The sequence below is a fragment of the Xylocopa sonorina genome, chromosome 5 (genome assembly GCF_050948175.1).
Source record: "Xylocopa sonorina isolate GNS202 chromosome 5, iyXylSono1_principal, whole genome shotgun sequence".
In the NCBI taxonomy this organism is placed as follows: Eukaryota; Metazoa; Arthropoda; class Insecta; order Hymenoptera; family Apidae; genus Xylocopa; species Xylocopa sonorina.
Genome location: NC_135197.1, coordinates 1,441,398 through 1,464,760, shown reverse-complemented (window position 1 = coordinate 1,464,760; position 23,363 = coordinate 1,441,398). Strand labels below are relative to the sequence as shown.

Genomic DNA, 23,363 nt, shown 5'->3' with positions numbered 1-23,363 from the left:
ACCGTATAAAAATTTGGTGATCCAAAGGGACGAGACGAATTTGATCTTTTTGCTTTAATCTATATTATCTATGGAGTGGGTAGAGGTAACCCCCGTATAACACGATAATTAGATTTCTAAAAAATACCGCGTTACACGCGAAACAAAGAATTATATAATATAAGAATGGCGGGTAGCTTTTAAAAATCCAAAAGCTATACTATTATATTTTTATGATCAAGAGAAATATTTTTCTCGAAGCAACTTTCATTAAAAATATTCTATATTAATGTGCATTAAATATCATTTGTTTCGTTATTAATACCATGTAAGCATCGTTTAACCGAGGGCGTTCTATTTTTAGCTAGATGTTCTTAGCCTCTGAAGTTTCTCCAACGTTATCTCAAGTAACTAGGCTGTAAGTTTTTGCAAAAGAGAATTAGACACACTATGTTAGTTAATTAAGTGCAACATTCGCTCTAATTCTAAAACGGTGTTATACGAGGCTTTCCTGTACAGGAAATTAATCAAGGTCTTGAAAACGATCTGCAGATATATTTTAAATAACGTTCCTTTCTAATACACCGAATCACAATTTCGGAAACTTTATTTCTCATAAGAATACAGAGTAAGCTCGAGGGTTTTACTTTTAAACGCATGATAGATACTATAGTAGAATTGCTACGATATGATATAATCTACAGGTCAACCGTAAATCGCACGGTATACTAGAACTTTCGCATACAATTTTCTACGGTTGAGTAGAGCGATTTTTTTTCCCATTGGTCGAAAATCAGCGGTGATTTCTGTTCGGTAATATATATATTGTACGCTCTAATTGTACATATAAGCCAGTAATTACGTGTTAGAAGAAGCGAATGAAATTGCAGAAGATCTTGTTCGCTAATTGCTACGAAATTCCAAAGAATGGTAAAAAAAAGGTGATGGATTTTCGAGATGTTGACGAAAAACTTTTGGTGCCATATTAAAGTACGCTGGCTGTATAACTCTGCAACAGAAAATTATACGTTTCTGAACTTTTAGGTTACAACACGGTACACGCTCTGTGCTTTTTCTGCAGTACGGACCAGACTGAGTCAATATAGGCAGCTTTTTATCAAGTTTTTTATTAATACCTCAGAAATTAATAAATATCCGAAACAAGAATTTTATCATATATTCAACACCCACTCGCCACCTAAATTTCGAATTGATCAACGAACGGAGTTTCCGGAACTGCAGCCACAGGAACAAAACTAGCATTTAACTTTTAATGCATTTCACACGTGTGTATATTGATTCTCGTGAAAATTCATTTTGTGATCAATGAAAATTTTAGTGGGACGATCGATGATCAACGATCGATGTTGAATGTTCCATGGATACACTTGTCAATGCCTACAAATAAATAGGCCAACACGATAGATTACAATATTTTATAATTAATCCTATGCAGTGAAAATGAAAAATTTAATTCCGACCCGTTTAACGATTTTTAGCGTACAAATTGCAGGAGATCATGTTTGAATTTCCCGTTTTGTATGGTCGTGTTATCTTTTTTGTGAACTCTATCTTATTTCAATCATTTCCAAACATCATTTTTAAAGATAAGAAAAATAAGCTATATAAAATAATCCAAAACTTCCGGTTCTAAATTCTTGAACATTTCAGGCAAACAGCTAATTATGAAGACATACAGAAGATTTCAACAAAAACGAACAAGCGTTTCTCAATCTTTTTGCGACCTACCAGCACATTTGTTTGCAACGCATACGATTTTAAATAGAAAAAATAGACTATGCTAAAAGTGTAAAAATCTCATTGTAATATAATTTACATTATATTTATTAAAAACTCCTGTACATAAATAAAATAAAATAATACAAGTAGCCGCTAGTATTAGACGACTCATAGATTGAAACTTATCAGCATAGACGTTTATATTTTGTGTAAGGAAAATTTACTAGAAAAGCTTTTTACGAAACATATATCTAAAAAATATATGATATATTGTAAATGCAATTCGGAATACTAAAAACCTTTCCTAAAGTTTCTCTTACTGTATTTGTAAAAATACATAATAAGTAAACTTCTTACACGGTTTCAGTAAATGGTTTAAAAAACAATTATTAATATTCTACAGTAAGAAAAGTTTGTAAAAATTCTGCAACATACAATTTGTCATTTTTTAATTGTTTATATAAGGAGAGCATTCAATAAGAATTTATAATACTGAATTGCGACATTATGGTACATTCACGTTGTACTTCAATACAAAAATTTGGCGATATTGTTACAAAATTGCAATTTAGGTTTTTCAATCTAATTTAAAGTTAAATTTCCAACAAAATTTAACTAACATCCGAATCGTTTTAAATTTCTATTTAAGAACTCTGTCGTTTTCTAACGGAATTTATCTCATTATCTAAAACAATATGCAACACCCATTAGCCTATTATAATTTCGTTTGCTTACCAGAAATAGAAATAACAATCGTTTATAGTCATTTTCTTCCATACAAATAATGGAAACATCTGTCACGCATATACTGTTCAGTATCAATGAAATTGTACAATAATAAAATATGATAATACGATGATAGAATTTAAATATACATATTTAGTAGAAAGTTATATATATATGTATAATAATAAAATATGATAATACGATGATAGGATTTAAATATACATATTTAGTAGAAAGTTATATATATATGTATATACACCGAACGCACGCACACACGTACATGTAGATATTTTACTTCTAAAATTGATACTTATAACAGTCGCCGCTAACTACCTCCTACAAATATTCCAAAGAGCAACCTAAAGTTGTGCAACGAGCGGGTTAAATTTTTTTATCCATATCCGTTCTTACTTGAAACCAGCTGTACTATAACGAACGATTCACCGAAACTGTGCCGGAAATCTGTAGGCGAATTTACAGGTGTTCACTTTGTGGGTGATCATAGGGGATGATTAATCGGAAAATATGGTTTTCATCCAAACTGGATCCAACTTCTATTTCGAACTAATGGAGTGGATGATTCGGTCGCAGCGAAATAGCGGTCAGACATTTAAATTTACATTCTATGATGTACAATTGAGACTTATAACCCCACACGACTTGCTGTCGTCGTTGGCTATTAAAATGGATGACAGAATGGTATGGCCAACTCACGTGGCGAAAACAATTGAAAACACGGCACTGTGTCTTGTCGTTTTAAAAGTACAACTTAACCCCCCCCCGAGTTTCAACCCCGATTTGCCGGGTTTTTGTTATTTTTTAGATGGTCACTTGTATTAAGAATTTTAGTAAAACTTTCATTAAAACTGTCCACTCACTAGTACCTACCACTGCTTCTATTACAATTCAAATATTCTTTCAAATTTTCCACCGAATTACTTAAATCGATAATGATATCAGAAAACGGTACGCATCAAGTAGGAAAGGTTTCGACTAGATTTGGTATTGAATTTTTTTACAAATAGTCACACAGAAATACATGGAACGTTGTAATTTTTGTTTATTCGAAAAAAGTTATATTATTACCGATTAACGACGCATTGATTATCTTTAACAAAAAAAGATGTGAAAACAATTTATACCGAAAAGAAGAAACATCTTGTTGAGCTAGTTGGATTTCAATGTTGCGCTCTGGTAATTTCGTTCAAGCGATTTGGATAATGAGTAACCGCGCAAGTGATTTGCTTAACCCTTCAACCGTTACTCGAAATGGTTATCCGTTCGGGCGGGTTTCGATCCGATTAGCTTCGATTTTACCGGGTCGGGTAGTACACATATGACATCGAGATATCTTTAAACACCCACACCGCTCGTTGCAGAACTACATCGCGACCGTTCAAACAACATTCTCCGTTTCGTGTGTAAAAACATCGAACCACTGAACTCGATCGCGCAGCACCCGTACGGAATAAACAACATTACGCACTTTATAGGTCGAATCCACAATTTCCTGTATTCCATTCGATTCAACGTCCGTATTCACACATATCAGCAACGTAACACTTTGCGAGGAAGTTCACCACGCGTGTTTAAACATTTGCTCGTTACCGTCGCCGCTAATAAACGCGTGGGAATGTATCCACCAGCATCTTCTCTTTATTCCCTTTAGATACTCGGTTGTCGGTTGTGTTGTCTTTACCTGCGAAAGAGTTGGCTTCGCGCGGGCCGAGCGCGCCGAAGGAATCAAGTCCATCTGAAAGCAAAGGGGAGGCAACGGGACCAATATTAGAGGGGAGGAGGGGATGTTCGCTTTTCGTCGTGTTTCGAGAATGAATGTAACATTAGACCGGCCCTCCGAAAATGTTCTGTAACACCCAAGACAATTCTCTGATTTTTTCTACCAGAGCGAAATGAAATATCCGACTCAATATTTGCAGCATTTATTTAGTCAAAATTTGTATAACGCATGCTTAAAAATTGTAAAGATTATTAGAACATCAGATATTCGACAATCTAGATCGACATCGCTATGAAATTGATAAGGCAAACTGATAAGTTTCAGTTTATACCTAAATGTTGTTATGTCGATATGAACTGGATGGAATGATGCGTTACTCTTATCAATCTATCGACAACACATAGTTGTGTAAGGTGCTTGGAATGAAGAAATAAGTATTTGGATTGAACTTGATATGGACTTTGTAGCTTCGAATAAGTCCGGGTGAAAGAATCGAAAATGTTCAATGAACGAATGTAGAACAGTGTCTTTAATAAAAAATAAAATTAACTTTCCAATTCCCACAGATGTTTCGATGCAAACCGTTCGACATCTGGTGTTGGAATAATTTCTGCACATCTCTTATGCATACTCATCTTTCGAGCCACCCTTAGGTAGAGCATAATGATAGGGCATAATATATCAAACGTTAGTGAAACTCAAATTTTAATATACACACACACACGCGCGCACACACACACACAACGCGCGCGCGGTTCTAAATGAACTTCACCTAGAGTGTACAAACGTGTGTCTCTTTATACACGTTCAAGCAAATTCCCCAAAGTATTAATTAAAACGGTAATTAATGTAGCTTGTAATTTTCAGTGTAATCAAAATGAGAATTTATTGAACGGTTACTTATGCATTACGCGTTGGGATATACAAATGACAGGATGTACGGTGACCGCTGTAATCTCGTTTTAAGCTAAAAGTCAACACGAGAATATTTGTTTACTGTAAGAAATCGAGTGAATTTGAAAAATTGTTTAGAGTTGTGATCAACAACAATTACGATACTTGTAACCACTAGTGGATAAAAGAAGATTTTAAATATAAAACGGAAGTATTTTTTAAAAATATTTTCCTTAGCTGTGTTATATCGAGCAATTTGAAATAATTATTTATTTTCGTATTAATGAAAATATCTGAGATACTTACTTAATTTTGTGCGTATACCCAATATGTATTTTAATAATTTTGTTTGCTCTTCCTTTGATTCTACGTGTATATAACGTGTATATGTACTATACAATTTGAAATAGTTGTTCGAAATGAACGTTTCTTTGCACTCTTGTTTAGTTACACACCTCTTTGTTGCAAGATTGAAAACCTGAATTGCTTTTTATGCGCGTGTTTGTACATACGTGTGTATATAGACAAATATTTTTTTGAGTACTTAAATGTTTTTGATACTTCCTACTAAATATATTATTTCGCTCAATCATTTTTTAATACATTCTTAATTGTAAAATTGAAGTATACGAACGACAATTTAATAATAAATTATTATCAACTACTAAAATACACAGGGAAAAGTGTATACACATAGATATATGTTATCTCTCTATTATATCGAAAAATATCTAATTGGAAAATGGATCTGATGTTGAAATATACGTATTTTAACAGTTCATTTAAAAGAGGCGCGTGCAGTGTGATTGAAATGTAATAACTGGACGCAACATAGACGTTAGAGTTGATTGCATCGTAAATCGTTCGGACGTATTGTTGCTTCGACGAATAAAAAACACTGCATACACACTGGTACGAAGAAAAGAAGTATTTATTGCACAAGTTCGATCGCGTTACACATGGTCCGAAAGTAGACCGACGATCAAAGACATCGTTGGTTGTTCCCGGGGTGATAAGTTCGAATAAATTGATCCGCTTTGGCTAAAACCGTTTTCTGATTCGATGAATTAGAATTCGTGAAACGCAGCACCGACCGGGCTTATAAAACCACACGGCACGCTTTGAGAGAATTTACGAACGTAAATGGACCGACTTCTCCGGGCATTCAGAAACTCCTAGAAAGCGATAATTAAAAGCACGATGCGTGCACTAAAAATGGTGCAGAGATCTGATTGCAGGCAACTCTCCTATAACGCGATTAACTCGCATCGTGTTATGCAGTGGAAACCGCGTTAAAATACATTCAGAATTAACAGAAATTAAATTCATTTGTACCGCGTTAACTGAAGCACTGGTTGAGGAAGGAAATGGTTGTAAAATAAAATTTTACACATCAAATTATATTTATTGAATTTAAGAATTAATAATCGTGATGTCCGTGAATAAAAGAAACAGAAGGATTGCTCATTAATTTCAATTGCTGATTAATTTAGGGGCACTGACGCGTATATGTAAATTTATCATTAACCTTTTCTATTTTACTTACCAGATATTAACAATATTCTTCATCATAAGATCAAAGGAACTCTAAGCGTTAAACTATACGTATAATTATGTTGTGTTATGTAAAAACCATGTTATAGGAGAACTACCGCAATTGTTGCTCCGCGTGATAGATATAATAGATTCGCTGTAATCGAATCGATGAGAAAGAAGCCCAGCGCTTCATTCTCCGGAGCAGTTCCGTCGTTTTCCTTTTCCTCGCTTTCACACGAATCGATCGAACCAAACAGTGGATAGAGAAAAGTACAGGCCACTCGCGAAAGAGAATCAGCCTGGCAACCCATAGAAACGTATTTCGTGCCCGATGGTCGCGCGGCAAAACATAGCGAGCGTACTTTTTCTCGAAATACTTGGTCTGGTTACCGTCTCATGGTATCATACGCATTAATCCATAACAATCTGAAATGGAAAACAGTGATTCGTCGGCTACACTAGCCGAGTCGTGTCTTCGCGGTGCGGAGAAAAAAGTGAAATGACAGAGGGAGGAAAAGCCGAGAACGCTGGGAGATGATTGCGTCGTCGGGCCTTCGTACCTTACACTGGTCGTTCTGGTCTGGCTGAGGCTCGGGTGCCTCTTCACTGGTGCCTTGTAACCCCTTCTCGGACAACAAATCCAAAAGCTGCCGCAGGCGGCGGCCAGGAAGCTCTCTCTGAAATGCTTCGACATAAACCCGTAAACGATCGGGTTTATGCAGCTGAAACGCGACGGATTTGTAAAGGTTGTGGTTGTAGCTGAGCAGTAATTAAAGTGGTAAGAAAAATGGAAATTAAGAGAATGGATGTATGAGTCGGGAAGAATGCTTTCGTGTGGAAGAAAACCGGAGGAATATTTTTTTTATGTCGACGGTTGAAGAAATTAAATTGTTTTTTTCTTCTTTTTTTTTATCCAAATTAAACCAACCTCTGTTTTTCTCTTTCATTTTATTTTCTTTAACGTTATGGGCTTTTTATCAACACATGCTAAAGTGTATTTCTTTTGTAACACCATATAAATTTTGAACCGTTTTTTGTCAATTACCATTGACAGAATATTACAAAGACAAATGTCTCTAATCGATTGGTCAATGAAAATTTTGTGAAAATCTTGTTTGTTGGTGAATTCAGAGTTTCTTCTAAGTGCTTGTCTAATGTACTCGCAAGCTATTCGCTGGCTTCGCCGTGAACGCTACTGTCTCTGTTCGCCAACGCTTTTAATAGTATACTATATTGAATTGCATTATATCAATATTTTCCGCGTAGATTAAATTCCATCGACATCTTTGAGATTACGAGAACTCAGTGGGAGGCATTTTCTAGCTAAGTTAGTACACGCGCGGGTTTGGCGTGCGGCCAGGCAACCCCTGTGATTATTGGATTCGAGAGATGCAGGAACGATGCGAAATCGTGGAGGGTGACGTCACACGACAAGAAATTTGCAGACGTACTCGATACCAAGTCGTTCAAACTGTTATGCCACATTCAAATTAATCGTCTTCTTTAAATTAAGCTATTTAAAACTGGCACATCTGAAAATGGAAACTTGCTGTTTTATTTGATTTTCTAAATCAAAATTGGGATTTTTTTAATTCTGTACGTTGTTTTATTTGAAACAGGAAACTCTAAATGGCGGTAACTGTCACTGTGTGTGTACATGCGTGCGTGCGCGTGTATGTGCGTGTAAAGCGATGGGTTTCAACCGCAAAGAATGAACAAAAATGAATGCCGTTTTAAGTAAACACTGATTACGAATTACGAATAAAAATTTGAAGTGAAGTTAATTGAATTACTTTAATAAATTGAGTGATTTGAATTCAAATAATTTGATTAACTTGAATGAGATTTCGAGATTACAGAAAGTTGGATAGATTAGCTTTCTTTCGAAAGTATCAATGAACACAATGTGTAAAATCGGCCAGACATTAACGGCAATATATCGCAAACGATGCGTTTTTCTGATAATTTGATGGATTCGGCGTTTCAATTGAATCTTTTTTCCTTCTTCTCTCAGCTGGGAAAAGAGAAAGACGTGCTATCGTGCTATCATCAATCAATATCAAAATCGAAATCAGACTATTCGTCTCCTTCCCTTGTCAGACGCTTCTGTGTAGAATTCCAACGACTTCGTATATTCTCTCTTTCTGCTGTTCCACTGTTCTTCTTTCCCACGAGTATATAGTTAGTACATTTTATCTATCCTTTCAGATGTTCAACAGTGTGTATTATGCAGTAGGAGGAGAATGCACTCTACTTTTTAATTGAAATATCTCTTGCGAATTAATCATTTTTCGATAATTGTTAACCAACACAATTGTTGTCCAACATAGTTTAACTGCTTTTCAATCCATGACATATGGACCGTTGCAATTAGGAAGTAAACATATAGTTCTCTCTGATCTGTCTTTTGCCTCTAATTTCACCAGAAACAAATGTAACACACTGCTCGTATTAAAAATGAATAGTTCAGCAAAAAATCTTTTCTCAGATCAAAGGATTTATTATGGACTTTTCTCATGAAAATTTCAAGCGACGTTTTCTCAGGTCAAAGGACTTGTCACACGGCTTCATTTATACAGGCTCCTACTGTTGGCACGTTATGAGCTTCCCCCAGCGCATTTACTTGAATTAATTACATTTTTATAAATATACACGGTGCAATTGTAAAAGAAACTAATGATACAACATTTATAAGATTTACAAAGACACTTGAAGAGCTGAATAATAGAATTTTGCTTACAATTTGGTAACAGTAGAGGCCTGTCGAGGAAATTATAGAACATTAGCGGCATTAACGAAATTGAAGGCTAATTCTGTTACGGCGGTGAGCATTGCACAGACGAATTATATTAGCGAAAGGGGTTATTACACGGATGAGAGGAACTGCGCACTGATAAAGACTATTAATGCAGACCCTGTAGATCGCAGCGCAGATAGAAATTAGTAAAATGGAAATCAATGAGGAGAATGGTTCTCGAGGAGACTATTGGGAAGACAGTTAATCGGAGAAATGGCGATTCGATGAAAATTAATTAAATATTATTTCGATATTATGTTACTGGCTTTTAAACTCATAATGTGTATATGTAATTTATAGTAAAAAATATTGAATAAGTTAATAAAAATAAATTTAAATTTATGATCGCGAACCCTTAAAAACGTTAATTTTAGAATTAGAAAAGCCTATATATAATATTCAATTTAATCACCTGTACAATACTTATATACGTTATGTGGCAGATAAAAAGAAAGGTCATTATCGTGTTTGAGATTACTCAGTAAAATTCAGTAGAAAAAAAAATTTCCAAGAATTATTCGCACATTTTACAGCACTGGAACGAATGAAAGAAAGAATGGAAAATATTTTAAGCGACCTCGATACTTCATCTTAACGATTCGTCACGTAGTCGGTCAGGGATTAATCAATCTTCCATCCCTTCGGAAGGAGAAACGAGGAAACGAAAATGTCTAAACGTCTCTGGATATTCGCGACAAATGAAACCGTAGAAGTTAAACAAAATGTTATACTCGAGTGCAACGAACAGTGAATCCCTCTAAGGAGGGAATTAAATGAATATAAAATGCCGTTCGATGGAACGGCGCGTGATCGACGTACCTGTTGAAGTATGCCATCAGCTGAAAGGCGGTATTAAGGTGTTTGTACGTGCCAGTCTTTACGCGTGGCAAGAAACCATAGGCAGTGAGCATGTTGTCTACGAGAATTGGACCCCAGCAAATGACGAATAACACCACCACGGCCACCAGCATCTTCACCACCTATTCGCCAATAAAATTCGATATATCAACAAAATAATTCTTACAATCACCTTTATTTACCCCATTTTATTTGGTCCATTTCAGTTATTGTGTTACAAATTTTGATTCATTTTTTGTAGACTGATGGTGTCATTAAATGTAACTATTCGGTCGGTAAATATCGTTGGATATAATGAGAATAGCGGCAACATTAACTGTAAATATCCATTCTGTTTTTCATTTTTCTAGAGATTTTTATCATCTCTTGGAAATCTGTTTATCAAAGATTTCCGTTAATATTTAAATTCTAAGGAATTTTTAATCCGCTGGTGTATCAACTAATTCATTATAAACTGCAGTTAATAAAGATGATTTGCGAGTTAATAAGAGGATCATAATTTTGTCATTAATTTTTGTGCTGTGGGTATGAAAATGTTTGCAGTACAAAATATTACAATTAAACGCGGCATTTTAACTTAATGAACGTTACTCCGATTTTATCTACAGTGTATGTAATCATCTTCAAGTATTATCAATAAAACATTTAATAAATTGTCGATCCATCATGTTCGTTTGGAACATAAAAAAATAGAATACACGACACTTAATAAAATTCTCGAATAATTCTACACCGTTTTCGAAGTATTTACGAAAATCGAGCGTACTTATACTTTCGAACAACAGCGTGCGTGAAGGATATATAGTACATATCCTGTGTATGTATGTATCCTTCTCGTTGGATTAAACTAGAACGCAAAACGCATGTTAACGGATTTTAACAGTTACAAATCTGTTCTGCATTCAATTACATTCCACCTTAGAACCATAGGTGAATTCTGAACCCTAACCCAATAAGTAACTTTGTCAATCGATATCCGGGTTACCCGTAAATTATTCTCAGTCGCATTCGTCACCGACACGAATACCCACCACTCTTCAATTTCGCGCGAATTAATCCAATTTGTCGAACATTTCGTTTCAATTAAATTCGATTAATCCTCACTTTGATACGTACATATGTTACGAGTTGATCGTAAAATACCTAAGCATGACCTCAAAAACATTTTATTATATTTTTAACGTAATTTATGTAACTTATTCAGAACAAATCGCTCGTGTTAAATCGTTCTGTGAATGTTCGAACTTTGAAATAATAATTACCGGTCCAATAAGAACGCCGATCGTTTATGAATTTTAACACCTTTCAATGCAATTACTAAAGCTACAACAACATAGGTTTGTTTACTCGAAATACTTCTAATTCTTTGTCGTAGGCACACTTATTTTCAGGCATACTAAATTGTTTACGATTTGTTGAATTAACTTGAATTTTCTTATTGTTTTGGCATAAAAATCTGAGAATATTCAATGTTACTCGTACACATTGTATTCAAAAAAGTTTCCATAAACTTTCATGTAGGATTAAAAGTTTAACAGACCTGTCGCATCGTTCGAGACTCTTCTTCCGATTGCCCATCTCCTCGATGAGAACGACGACTGGTTCGTATGGTCTGTCTCTGTGTCATGGGTATCGATTCCGTATCAAGGTTGGTTGGATTCAATCTGTAACAATCAATTTCAAAACACAATTCTTAACTATTATATAGTATAAAATTGTTCTTCATTAGATGATGATCTCATTACTCTTACAAGATCACTCTACATTAAATATATACACATTCTTCTAAAAATACTTCAGGAAGTTCTTGCTCGATAAAAGTAAATTTCTATCCACGAGTACAACAGAATACAATTTATATATTTAACAAGCTGAACTAATATTACTGTTGCAAAATAAAATTAACATTTATCGAAAGCTAACACGAGATAAAGGAAACTGAATGTATTAGGCTTTTAATGCCTTGTTAAAGATTTATTTTAACAAACATTTCTTCGATGATTAGTTTGACTTGTAACAATACTCGACACCTCAAAAACCATCATAGCTAAACGTATTGTGAAATACGATAAATGTTATTCCCTCTCATTTCCCTTAAATACCGAAGAACCTACAAACCGTGTCAGAAGAATTCAAAACCATACATATATCGGATTAGAGAGGAAAAAAAACCGGTGATATCGATAATTTCAAATATACTCGGTATGTCACATTACTTGCGATCGACCATGTTCGCCGAACTGCAAGGGCACATATCAGGTGACGAAGTGTGCAAGTGAACGAAGAAGAGCACGTGCATTTTCTCACCGCATCGTTCCCTCCTGGAACCCCCCCCCTCAAAGCAAACACCATAATTTATTATTAATTCTTATATTTTATTATTTTTATATTTTTTACGCTTATTATTTATAATTTTTTATTGCAAATATTTGTTAATTTATCGATCATTTTGTAAAAAGAAAACTTTCCGTCTCCCTCTATTCGCTACAGACAGCACAATTGTCAAAAGCTACTAAATTATTTATCTTTCCAATCTACGCGATTGGAAGTTACGATATTTATTTGGAAAACAGATGCAGATTGTCAATCTTGATGAATCTTAAATATTTTGTAGAGGTCATTGTTTGCTAGTATCTCGAAAATAAAAAGAGATGTAAAATGTAAGTAATCTCTGTTGCACATTTAACCCCTTCCAGTGTTTTAGCGAGTCAGACTCGCGAACAGATACTTGGAACAAATGTAAACATAACCGCTTGGGCCGGAGTTTCGTCGAGCTAAATAGCACGGGAAAGGGTTAAAAACCATCCAAGTCGACGATGCACATGCGTCTCGTAAACAATTGGACCGAATCACCTTTCAATGATGCGTCCTAATTCCAAGTGAAATTAAATCGTATCGAAAAGTTGAAGGAATCTGCGTGGAAGTTCGAAAAATTGTACAGGTATAACGTTAAAAAGTTTCAATCGACAATAAAATTCTTTTACCAGCACTGAAAACTGATCAAGATCACAGTCGCAATAATATTTAGTTTTACTTCCGGTTTAAACTATGTTAGCAAAAGAAAACAAAAACTGTCGAAAAATATTAGCCGAAGAACTCTCGCTCTTACTTTCGAGCTTCTTTAGCCAGTAGCAATTTTTCGTGTTGACAATAAAGCTACTTCGAGCTTCCATTAAAAGTTTCCTCGACTTCTCTACGGTCCGCAATCTCGAACCCCTCCTCGGCTATTACTTCGAGCCTTTGGAAATGTTTAAATTGTTATCGAGTTTTTTTTTTAAGAGAGAATTAGGTTGTTTTATAACCTTCAATTTATATAAACAAGTCTTTCATTCCATGGTAACGTCGCTGCCTTTATGGAGCAACATTGAGAATCTGATACTGCTACGAACTCTCGACAATGTTCCTCCCTCGAGTACTAATTCATAATAAAATGAAGAATACAATGCAATATAAAGTTTTCTCTCTCTGCGTAGAATAAATACCTATTGTGTAGAAATTGCTATACAAATTGCCGCGTGAGGTTTTTCCGAGCGTTATATTCCTTTAATAAATGCACCCGGCGCGCAGTTCCAAGCAATTTTTCACTTCGTCTAAACGTGAACAATTACGAAACGATTGTACTTTATCATTTTCTTCAAATATTAACCAGCAGGATCCATCATATTGGTAAGATGTTTTCCAACATGCAATTCGATACATTGGCATACCCAATTGCGTTCGAAGTTTCTTAAAATGTGTTAACAGATCTTTATTGTTTTGTATAACAATGAAAGAGACACAGATCAATTCATTGATTGATCTGTGTCTCTTCTCCTTGGGTCATTTGGGAATAAGCTATTGTGAAATCCATGGATTTCAACGAACTGTATGATCTAACAATTTAATGATCTGTTCTAACTAGTACGTAAATAATAATCTAACTATGTAGATGATTTGTATCGATACTCTGCATACATTTTTTTAAACACGTTTTAGTAGCGACGATTACATAGAAAATTATAATTTTAAGAATATTGTTTCAATTTCTTAAAAAGCCTTTACATTTTTTGAATCAACTACTTTTAAATTTCCTGAACATTTCATTTATGTATTGTGTATATTTCTACGAATATTTTTTTTCATATCGAGAGCTACTTACACCTTCAAATAGGGAAAAGCTATTACTTTCCGAATTCAGTAATTATATTTAAAAACGATGCATTCATTCATTTATATGATATATATAATGTTTATATGATATACGAAAGGTTGCATCGCGAGCAAAAATCGCATTACGATTTCAATTACATTTACCAAGTTGTATTCGACAAACTGTGCAGAATATGAAGGTTGGTTATCAAAGGGTCGCGAATAAATCTGGAATTCAATTTTCGATTGGTTCGATAATAAAATATGGGAAATCCTGGATTAAGCTAAATCAACAGAGACGGCTTGCACTGTTAGCCAACATTCTCAGAATTCCGATCAGTGTTTTCCAGAAAGATAAGTTTATGAAACTACAATTCCCAAAAATTATATTACCTATAAAAATCTGAAGACAAACAGAATATTTTGTTATCGAATTCATGCTATCCATTAATTTAAATATATTTACATCTAAACAATGCACAAACTACAGACAAATGCGCAAAATGTTAAACAAATTTTCCTTAATAAGTAGACACGGATATTGAAAGCTCACGTGCGTCGAGATGTCATATGGTACCGCCGCTTCATCACCCGCCAAATCTCCCAGCAAATGGCCGTGTAACAAAACGCCATTACGATCAGGGGTAACACCAAGACTAAAATCAGCATGTAAACCTCGTGTGCTTGCCATAAAAGTCCAGCGTCTGAATCGCGTACACACCAGTAAGCAATCACCCTTAGTCCAACTTCTTTGTGCGTCTGCAACAGAATAGTTCAACAATTTTCTAACAGACCATACGATTAAATCATTTTTTTCTATAACACGTGCTCCTTCGTGCTGAAAATAACGTTCAAAACCATTTTCTGTAGGGTTATTTAGAGTCAGGCGTACCACATTTTTTACAAACTTTTCAATGAAAACTATTGAAAATATATGTAATTATAAGTATAATTATTCATTTACTTAATAACGAAATATAATATTATAGCTATAAATACTTTATTGTAGTCTGCTGATATGTACGTTTATCTTCATTAAATTTGAAAAAATTAAAGTGGTACAGAATGCATAATATGTATTTCATGACGCCATTAAAGCGTTCCAAGCAACAAATCCAATCTACTACTAAAAGGTCTAAAGATCTAAAAGAATTGTGGTCGCTGTTAATTCACTTTATTCTTTTCCTTTGGTTTTATCTTCGATTCTTCTTTCATAAATCTCTTCTTAGATTAAACATTTTTTTATCTCAGAGTTGCTAGGACAAGAAATGTAAATGTAATAATGCAAATATTGTATAATAATTAAAAAAAAAGTTTCAGTTTACCATTTTCCGCTCTGTTCAGTAACTGCTATATTTGAATTATCTATAGAATCAATGCAGCGTCATCGTAATTTCATATTTACATTTTTCTGTTCTTTCTATCTAGAAAGTATACATTCGAAATGTTACCGATCAGATTAGAATTTCTTATAAGATTAAATAATATTTACAATGCTTGGAACTCTAAACTGTTTTATGATGCATATATATATGTCTATTTTAAAATTACTTTTGCTGGTTGGCATATAACGGTTCATTTAATTTAACCGTTGGGTTTGCCTTACAACTTTCTACATGTCGTTCAACTATAATATTTCACGTATGTGCATTTCCAGCCATGTTATTTCGCCCCATTCCGCCTAATAAAACCCCTGTTATTCGCGCTATTTATCTGGCGAGAGAGGCTGGTGTTATTCGGTGTTCAGTGTGTTTCGTTAAATTCCTCACTCCTTTGTTCCCTCCTGTCGGAGGGATTTCTTTCACATGCAAAGACAGAGAAGATTGATGTATACAACTAACCATACCAGACTAACGAGTCTTCCACCTTTTAATCATGTATCACTGTTCCCGAAACAAATCCGTTGATGCATCTGATTTGCTTTGCGCATCAAAATACAAATGGAGTAAAATGAAACGATAAAACCTCGATGCAATTAATTTTCGGTGTAACAATTTAAATTTTTTCCATCACATGTATATAGCAATAAATAATATCTCTGTGCGCGATTTGTATGTTATATATATTCCATGAAAAGTAAAACGAAATTTAATTGTAATACTTATGCTTGTTTGTGTTTATCATTATAAAGACTCGTCCAGACGTAAAACGGTGAAATGAAAGAGGGAAACTTCGGAGGACTGAAGGTGATCTGGCTCGCGATTTCGTTCGAATTCTAAGTCTACCATTACAACCCCTTTTTCCGCTTCTTAACGTTCTGATAAACGCTCTCTGCCGTGAAACGAACGTCACAGAGACTTTCCGGGTTATATTTCCTTGCGATTGCGTCGACGGTATCCCGTACATATTTACACGGACCGCCAATTTCTCCAAATGGAGTAGATATTGGAAACCGAAGTTACAAGACGTGGCCTTTTCGCTACACGACGAATTATCCGCGGGAAGTGGATAAACGAGATTGGTAACTACTCCTCTGAGCAATGACGAATTCTCTGAGGGAATTAAGTTTCAAATGTGCTCGATTCTCCGTACATTTTCGGTTAACTATATTTCGATGCTGCAGTTATGAATTTTTTATCACAAAAATTGATCGAAACCGGGATATCACTAGGTCAGTAAATATTTTATTAATAAAAAAAAGGAAAAGAAGTAGCAGACCTAGGAGTGTATACAGTATAAAAACTAAATGTAATTTAAAAACGTTATCTGGCCATTTAATAATTACCTTTAAATAGATATTTGTAGCGCTTGTTAACAAATAATTTGTCACGAAATATACATATTATATGCTTTGTAAAATTTCTTTACAAATGGTAGGTAAATTACACGAAGATATACAGACTGTCTTCTTTTAGCTTATTCGCGCAGATACTTTCGTAATTATTCATTATTTGAAGAAATATTTCAGAGCAAAGAACTTGCTCTCTCTCTCTCTCTCTCTCTCTCTCTTCACAAGAAGACATCGGTTGATATGCTTTTAATTAACACAGTTGCATATAAAATACGAACAGATGTAGAACAAGGAGATACACATTCTTTCGAGACAAATGGATGAGGGGACGAACGTAGCATGTTCGGTATAAAAATAATTATTTTTGGAACAATTCGAACAATCTATGCGCACCTGTGTGAAAATCATTGGGATGCCGAGGAGGAACGACGCCGCCCAAGTTATGATCACTATTTTACGGGCCTGGCTTATTGTGCATGTGTACTGTGCCCTCATAGGATGAACTATGGCGTAATATCTGAAACATGAACGGAATTCTCAATTACCTCAAAATTATCAATAATATTGCTGTGCATTGCCAATGGCAATTTATATCAGTCCGTTAAATAATCTTAAGCACAACAACATGCAACGACACTGTCAACAAACATAATAAAGGATCGCCATAGTTTTTAATCTAGAAATCGTCGACATTTAAGTTACTGCAACTTCGTCGGAAAAATCACGCAACAATCTAGTCGCGGTTATTTTATAAGATGAAGCTTCTGTTTTCATATCCTCGAATTACTCTTTTTAAAACCCCTTTATACATAGCAGAAAATAGAATGGTAAAACAGTAAACTTGGCTTTTATTCAAGCATTTTACTAATCGAATTCTGCTAATTGGTCCGCTAACGGCTTTCATCGTTCGTTTTAAACTTTGCGCAGCGGGAACCTTCTCCTTTGCAACGATCCTTGAATAATCAATGCACACCCTTTAGTTGCTATTTTATCGCACTCTAAATGAGGAGTATGCCACAGGCGGCACAATAGCTCAGCTCGAAGATACTATGTCGTACAATTTTTCTTTCATGAAAGGATACAACGGTTAAAGAATAGATAGCTCATCGATTAAAATTTAGGATGCTTTATTGGTCGTTCAATTTTGAGAAAGGGTTCATACAAAAATGTAATCTTTCAATCGATTAAAAAACATGTGTTAGAGCTAAGTATCACTAGCGAGAAATCTTCATGAATTCTACATTCTACGGTTACGGTCACTTCTTGCATCCCTTTCGTAATTGACGTCGTTACCCGCCTGAGGAAAGGGTTGCCCCGTTCCTCGCTACCGCGCTCGTCTTTTCATCCGCCGAGAAAGACCTGCGACGATTATTCAGATCTTTCGTTCAGTTTCATCGCAGACACGAATACAAAGTAGCTGCAGACCTCTATCTTGCTCGTTACTTAACCCGTCCACGTAGCCAAACGCGTGTGAATTAAGCGTTCACGCTCGTAGGATTACGTTTCACGTATTTAATGGTCGGTGGCGAGGCCATACTATTGATAATTGAATCTCATCACCGCAGTCAACGATCGGACTAAATCGGAGACACGAGACGTGAAATTGAACCGTGCTCAAAGAATTGCAACATGATTCATTTTAATTTTGAATACGCTTGCATCAAATCTTTTAAACAAGAGAAAACTGACAGATCGATTTAGGTATCGAATTTGCAATTTGAAAAAATATAATCGAATATATGATCGATAAATATGTATAAAAATTAACGTAGACAATGGAAATGCATGTCACCAATTTATTTATCAAGAGAAATAGCAAAATGTCTTCTGCGTTGTTTTAAAAAAAAAACTTTCGCAATTAATCGAGCTGCAACATGCGTCGATAGAACCCTTAAGATTAGAACATTTAATGTCGTCTCGAGCCATTTTCCTCCCAGATCAGGTTTAAGCGCCAACAAAACAGATACTAATTCATTGACAATTACCACAGTAATAATGTAACGAATTTCATTATCATTCAACCGATCGATCATTATCTATTGATTAAAGATGAAGAGCAGATCATCGGGCGCATACTTCAGCTCTACTGCATCCAGGCTTTCGCTTCCATCGGCAGATGGAACGTTGCGTTTAACCACTGCAAAGGATCACGCTCTACCAACTGACTCTGTTCAGTCTCGTGCGGGCTTTATTCACACTACCTTATCACTGTGGCGTGTGAAAGTGATACCCACGGAGTAGTTATGAGTTCTTCCGTTGTTGCTTTCATGTGTCCTATTTTTTCTTTTCCTCGGTCATCGTGTCCATTTTTTATCTTTTTTCTTCAGTATTTCTTTCGTCACGTGTACCAGTTTATTGTACATATGTACGTTCGGTCACGTTGATACTTTTGGGGTCAGTGCAGATTGGTTTGTCTCTATTTAGCGTGTAACACATTCTCTTTAGTTTTTACGCTTAGTGATCTGCAGCGAAGTATTGTATGGGTTGGTGTTTCCACAGTGCCACATTCACAATATTTTCGTCCTATCGTTGTTGCCATGTGGTCAGCAGGCGTGATTCTATTGCCGCTTCTGCCGTCTCCGTGTCGCTACCGTCGGTGTAGGCGTAGTCTTCTATTTGGAGTGTACGTTGCGTATTGGATTTCTAGATCGATGGGTAATGCTCCAGCTATTACAGATAGGACGGCTGTGGACGTGGTTTTCGTTATTCTAATTTTTCTATGTTCCCTTTCATAGTGAAACAAATTGATACAGTCGAAACAAAAATGATGTACGTCTAAATCATAGTCCAAGGTATCAAGATTTTTCACGACCCTACCTCTTTGTTATCAGCAATCACCGTGACGCTTCACCCACCCTAAATTTCATAGCATTTCCTCGACGGGGATTTTCCAAGAGATACAGACCACTTAAAGCCTCTATCTGTTTCGTTTTCTCGGTGGGGTTCGCGATAAACAATAAGAAGTAAGCGTCGATCGATTCAACTGCCTGGAAAGGAGGGAAGAGACGGCGATAAGGCGGTTCAATTTGGCCTGAAAGCGAATAAATTTCGAACGCGAACACAGGGCGAGAGACCGTGCAAGAGACCTGTATCTCATCGGTCCTTTATGGGGGTTGAACGTGAGCAGCGATCGAAAGCAACAACTTCCCACGAGAAATCATACATCCGTCGTCGAGTAATCTCGCAACCTCGGCCTGATCCAGTGTTTTCTAATTATCGAACAACCGATGATTCTCCCTGGAATGGTTCTGTTCTATCGCCTCCTTTTAAGGTCAGATGTGATCCACCAATTAATTGGCTTACTGGCCTATGTAACTGGCCTGACGCCCACGGATATACTTTTGAATCCATCGTTCAACTAAAGTCGAAGTACGAATATCGATTCGTATATTACTCGATGTATAGACTATTTAGGAAAGGCCTGCCAAACTTATGTTGCTCATTTCTGATATGTTCGATGTCAGATGATACAAAAGTGACTCAAAATTATCACTACAAAATTGTTATTAATATCAAAAGAGATTACTTTACGTTGAAGTTTGAAAGTCTTTCCTGTTATTTTTACTTTTTTACTGTTTTAAAGAATTAATTGCAAGAATTATATTGATCGAATATTTCTTGCTCTTCTTGATGATTACAACAACGCGTGAAAATCTTGAGCCCTTTTTCATAACGATCTATACAAAGTTATTCACAACGATATTCGAAACAAAAACTAAAAAACTAGTTTCGAATATGGCGGAATATTTTAAATATTACTGAGAGCAATTAAACGCACGTAAAGTGTTCACAAGCAATGGGAAGAGCTAATTATTTTTTTTCCTCTGTGTCGTGTAGTCAGATGATACGTATTATACATGCATGAGGGCACTTGCCGTCTATATGGCAGCCATTCTTGTTGTTTTCTTAACGCTTTTTCACATTGCCTTCAATACTCTTGCCTTCAAGACCTTTCACAAGTGTTCCTGACTACGCTCAAAAACAAATGAATCACTTACACCTACTGTGTCTATCTTAATATAATATTTTTTATATTATCTTACTTGTATTATTATTGTTATTATTATTATTATTTATTTTTGTCGATACGAGGTGTACACGCTACACAATTAATTGTTCAAATTTTCGTGTCATTTTATACTTTTTATTAAATGATAATGTGTTTATTCATACGTTCTTGTATAGAATTGACAGTCTGCAGATAATCGCGAAAAACTAAAAGCCGTAAAGGAATTTATAAGGCGTAAAGTTAATTTTCTGGAATAGGGAAGAAGAAAAGAAAAGGGAACCGCTTGCAATCTCGTCCGATATAGAAAAGACAATTCGCAGAACGTCCCGTCGTACTACCACTGAAAGGTGTCAGAAGAAGAGAACAGAACGAATCACTTGGGACCACTCCAGAGATGTAAACTTTCAAATAGAATCGACGCGGTTCCTTCTGTGTTCGATTTGATCTCGAATGCGAGATATTCGAAGAATTTGACGAAATTGTACCGAAATTGTACCTAAAGCATGAACTAATTACCTTTCCTTTCGCTCTTTAATTATCTTTAGCACATTCGTATTCCGTTTCGTATTTCGTTTCGATATGTATATGCGTTTGTTTGCAAACTAACGAAAGAATGTCAATATCTATTTCTAATTCTAGACAAATCTAGATTTGTCTAGAAAATTTATTTCTCATAAAAAAAAATAAAATTTTAATTGATGGTACATAATAAATTCTGTTGGGCATTAATTTCCCCCATTATTATATGATATGCAATTATCAACTACATTCTCTTCGAGTTACCGTTCGGTACTGATTATATTATCGTATAAAGATAACGTATAAAGCCAATTACTAAGAAATAATCAATAGATAAATAAAAATATTTGAAACAATAAATTATACGCAACAACTATTTCAAATAAAAAAACAAAGGAATAAATAAATTTCTTGTTAGAACAACAAATAAAGTAAAATTGGTGAAAACGCAGTAACAAATGTATGAAAAAAGAATCAAATTTTGTTTGTTGTTCGTTGTTTCAATAAAAATATGTACAAATAACTTTGTAATTCCTTCAAGAGATATTATACCATAATCTGGAATAACTAGAAAACTAAATTGTTTTTGAAAACAAATTTGAATCGTTACAACTTTGTAAGAACGTGTTACTGAAATTCGACAAATTAATCTAATGAGATACAACAAGTGTTATGCAAATATTATAATATTCACTGATCTTAACGAATATTCTTTCTAGATAAATGACTGAACAGTGGCAAATCTGAAGTTATGTTATTGTCGCAGAGACTGAGCGAGTCATCAATGGCTAGCTGTAGCTGCGACTATCGATCGTTGACCACTGAAGAACCTAATGATTTATAGCAGAGTAACGTGTACTGCACGCCTAATCACAAGGTATACGGCTTCACCGGAGGATTAGAAACGCGTAACGAGAATGTATTTAACGTTCGTTTCCCTTCGCCATAAATCAGCGGCCATGAGAACAGTTTACAAGAATATTTGACAGTAATCTACGTTATAAATGTACTGCAAAATATTAAGCTCCTTGGGAATCTAATGAAATATTATCGGAATTTGTCCCAAGAAACCTTAATTACCTCCTAGGTATTTTACAACCTTTTCGCTATAGCAGGTTAACTCGTACCATTTTTCTTTTCTTTTTCAAAAATTGTTTTTTCTTCATGCATTTAGGAAAGAATCGTTTAACTAACAAGTGATCCTGCATTGTAATAATCCGATCAATATTCCCAATTGTATAGTTTCGTTTTTTTCTAACCTATATTTGATCAAAAGTAGAAGAATGCAGAAAAGAAATGTAAACGAGAAAAACTCGAATTTCGAAACGCTTCATTCTAACAAACATTTGCTGGGCGAAATTAATCGTAGGTGAGAAAAAAAAAGAGGGGTGTCGGTTAATGTTAAGAAGTATAAAATCCGCAACATAAAGATGCAACCGCGCGAGATCAATGAATTAACCTCGACGTTCCTTCACTGTAACATGAAACGAGCGTACGCATAAATAGAAAGCCGGATCCATGGAGCGATACAGCTATAAATAAACTGAATTTCAGGAAGACGGTTTAAGTGCATTAATTAAGCAACTTGCGCGTGCACTGTGTAACTGATGCAGCGACGGTCCCGTGTTAAACAGTTTCTTAACTCTTTGAAGCCGAACTGGCGAATGGCGTTTGCGTTGCTGAAAATGTTTACGTTTCGCGGCTGCAA

General features: G+C 35.2%; 1 protein-coding gene across 7 annotated transcripts in view; it reads right to left on the bottom strand.

The window, feature by feature from the left end:
* The window catches only part of LOC143423629 (QRFP-like peptide receptor), a 105,147-nt gene that overhangs the window by 34,480 nt on the left and 47,304 nt on the right, over positions 1–23,363 (bottom strand). The window contains exons 4-9 of one of the 7 annotated variants that reach the window (XM_076895110.1): positions 17,521–17,644; positions 14,950–15,155; positions 11,809–11,932; positions 10,230–10,390; positions 7,174–7,335; positions 6,991–7,039 (exon numbers count right to left, since the gene is read on the bottom strand). In XM_076895110.1, coding sequence (XP_076751225.1) covers positions 7,000–7,039; positions 7,174–7,335; positions 10,230–10,390; positions 11,809–11,932; positions 14,950–15,155; positions 17,521–17,644 — 817 coding nt within the window. In that variant the 3' untranslated portion in view covers positions 6,991–6,999. The other 6 variants (XM_076895111.1, XM_076895112.1, XM_076895109.1 and 3 more) reach the window with 6 other exon arrangements.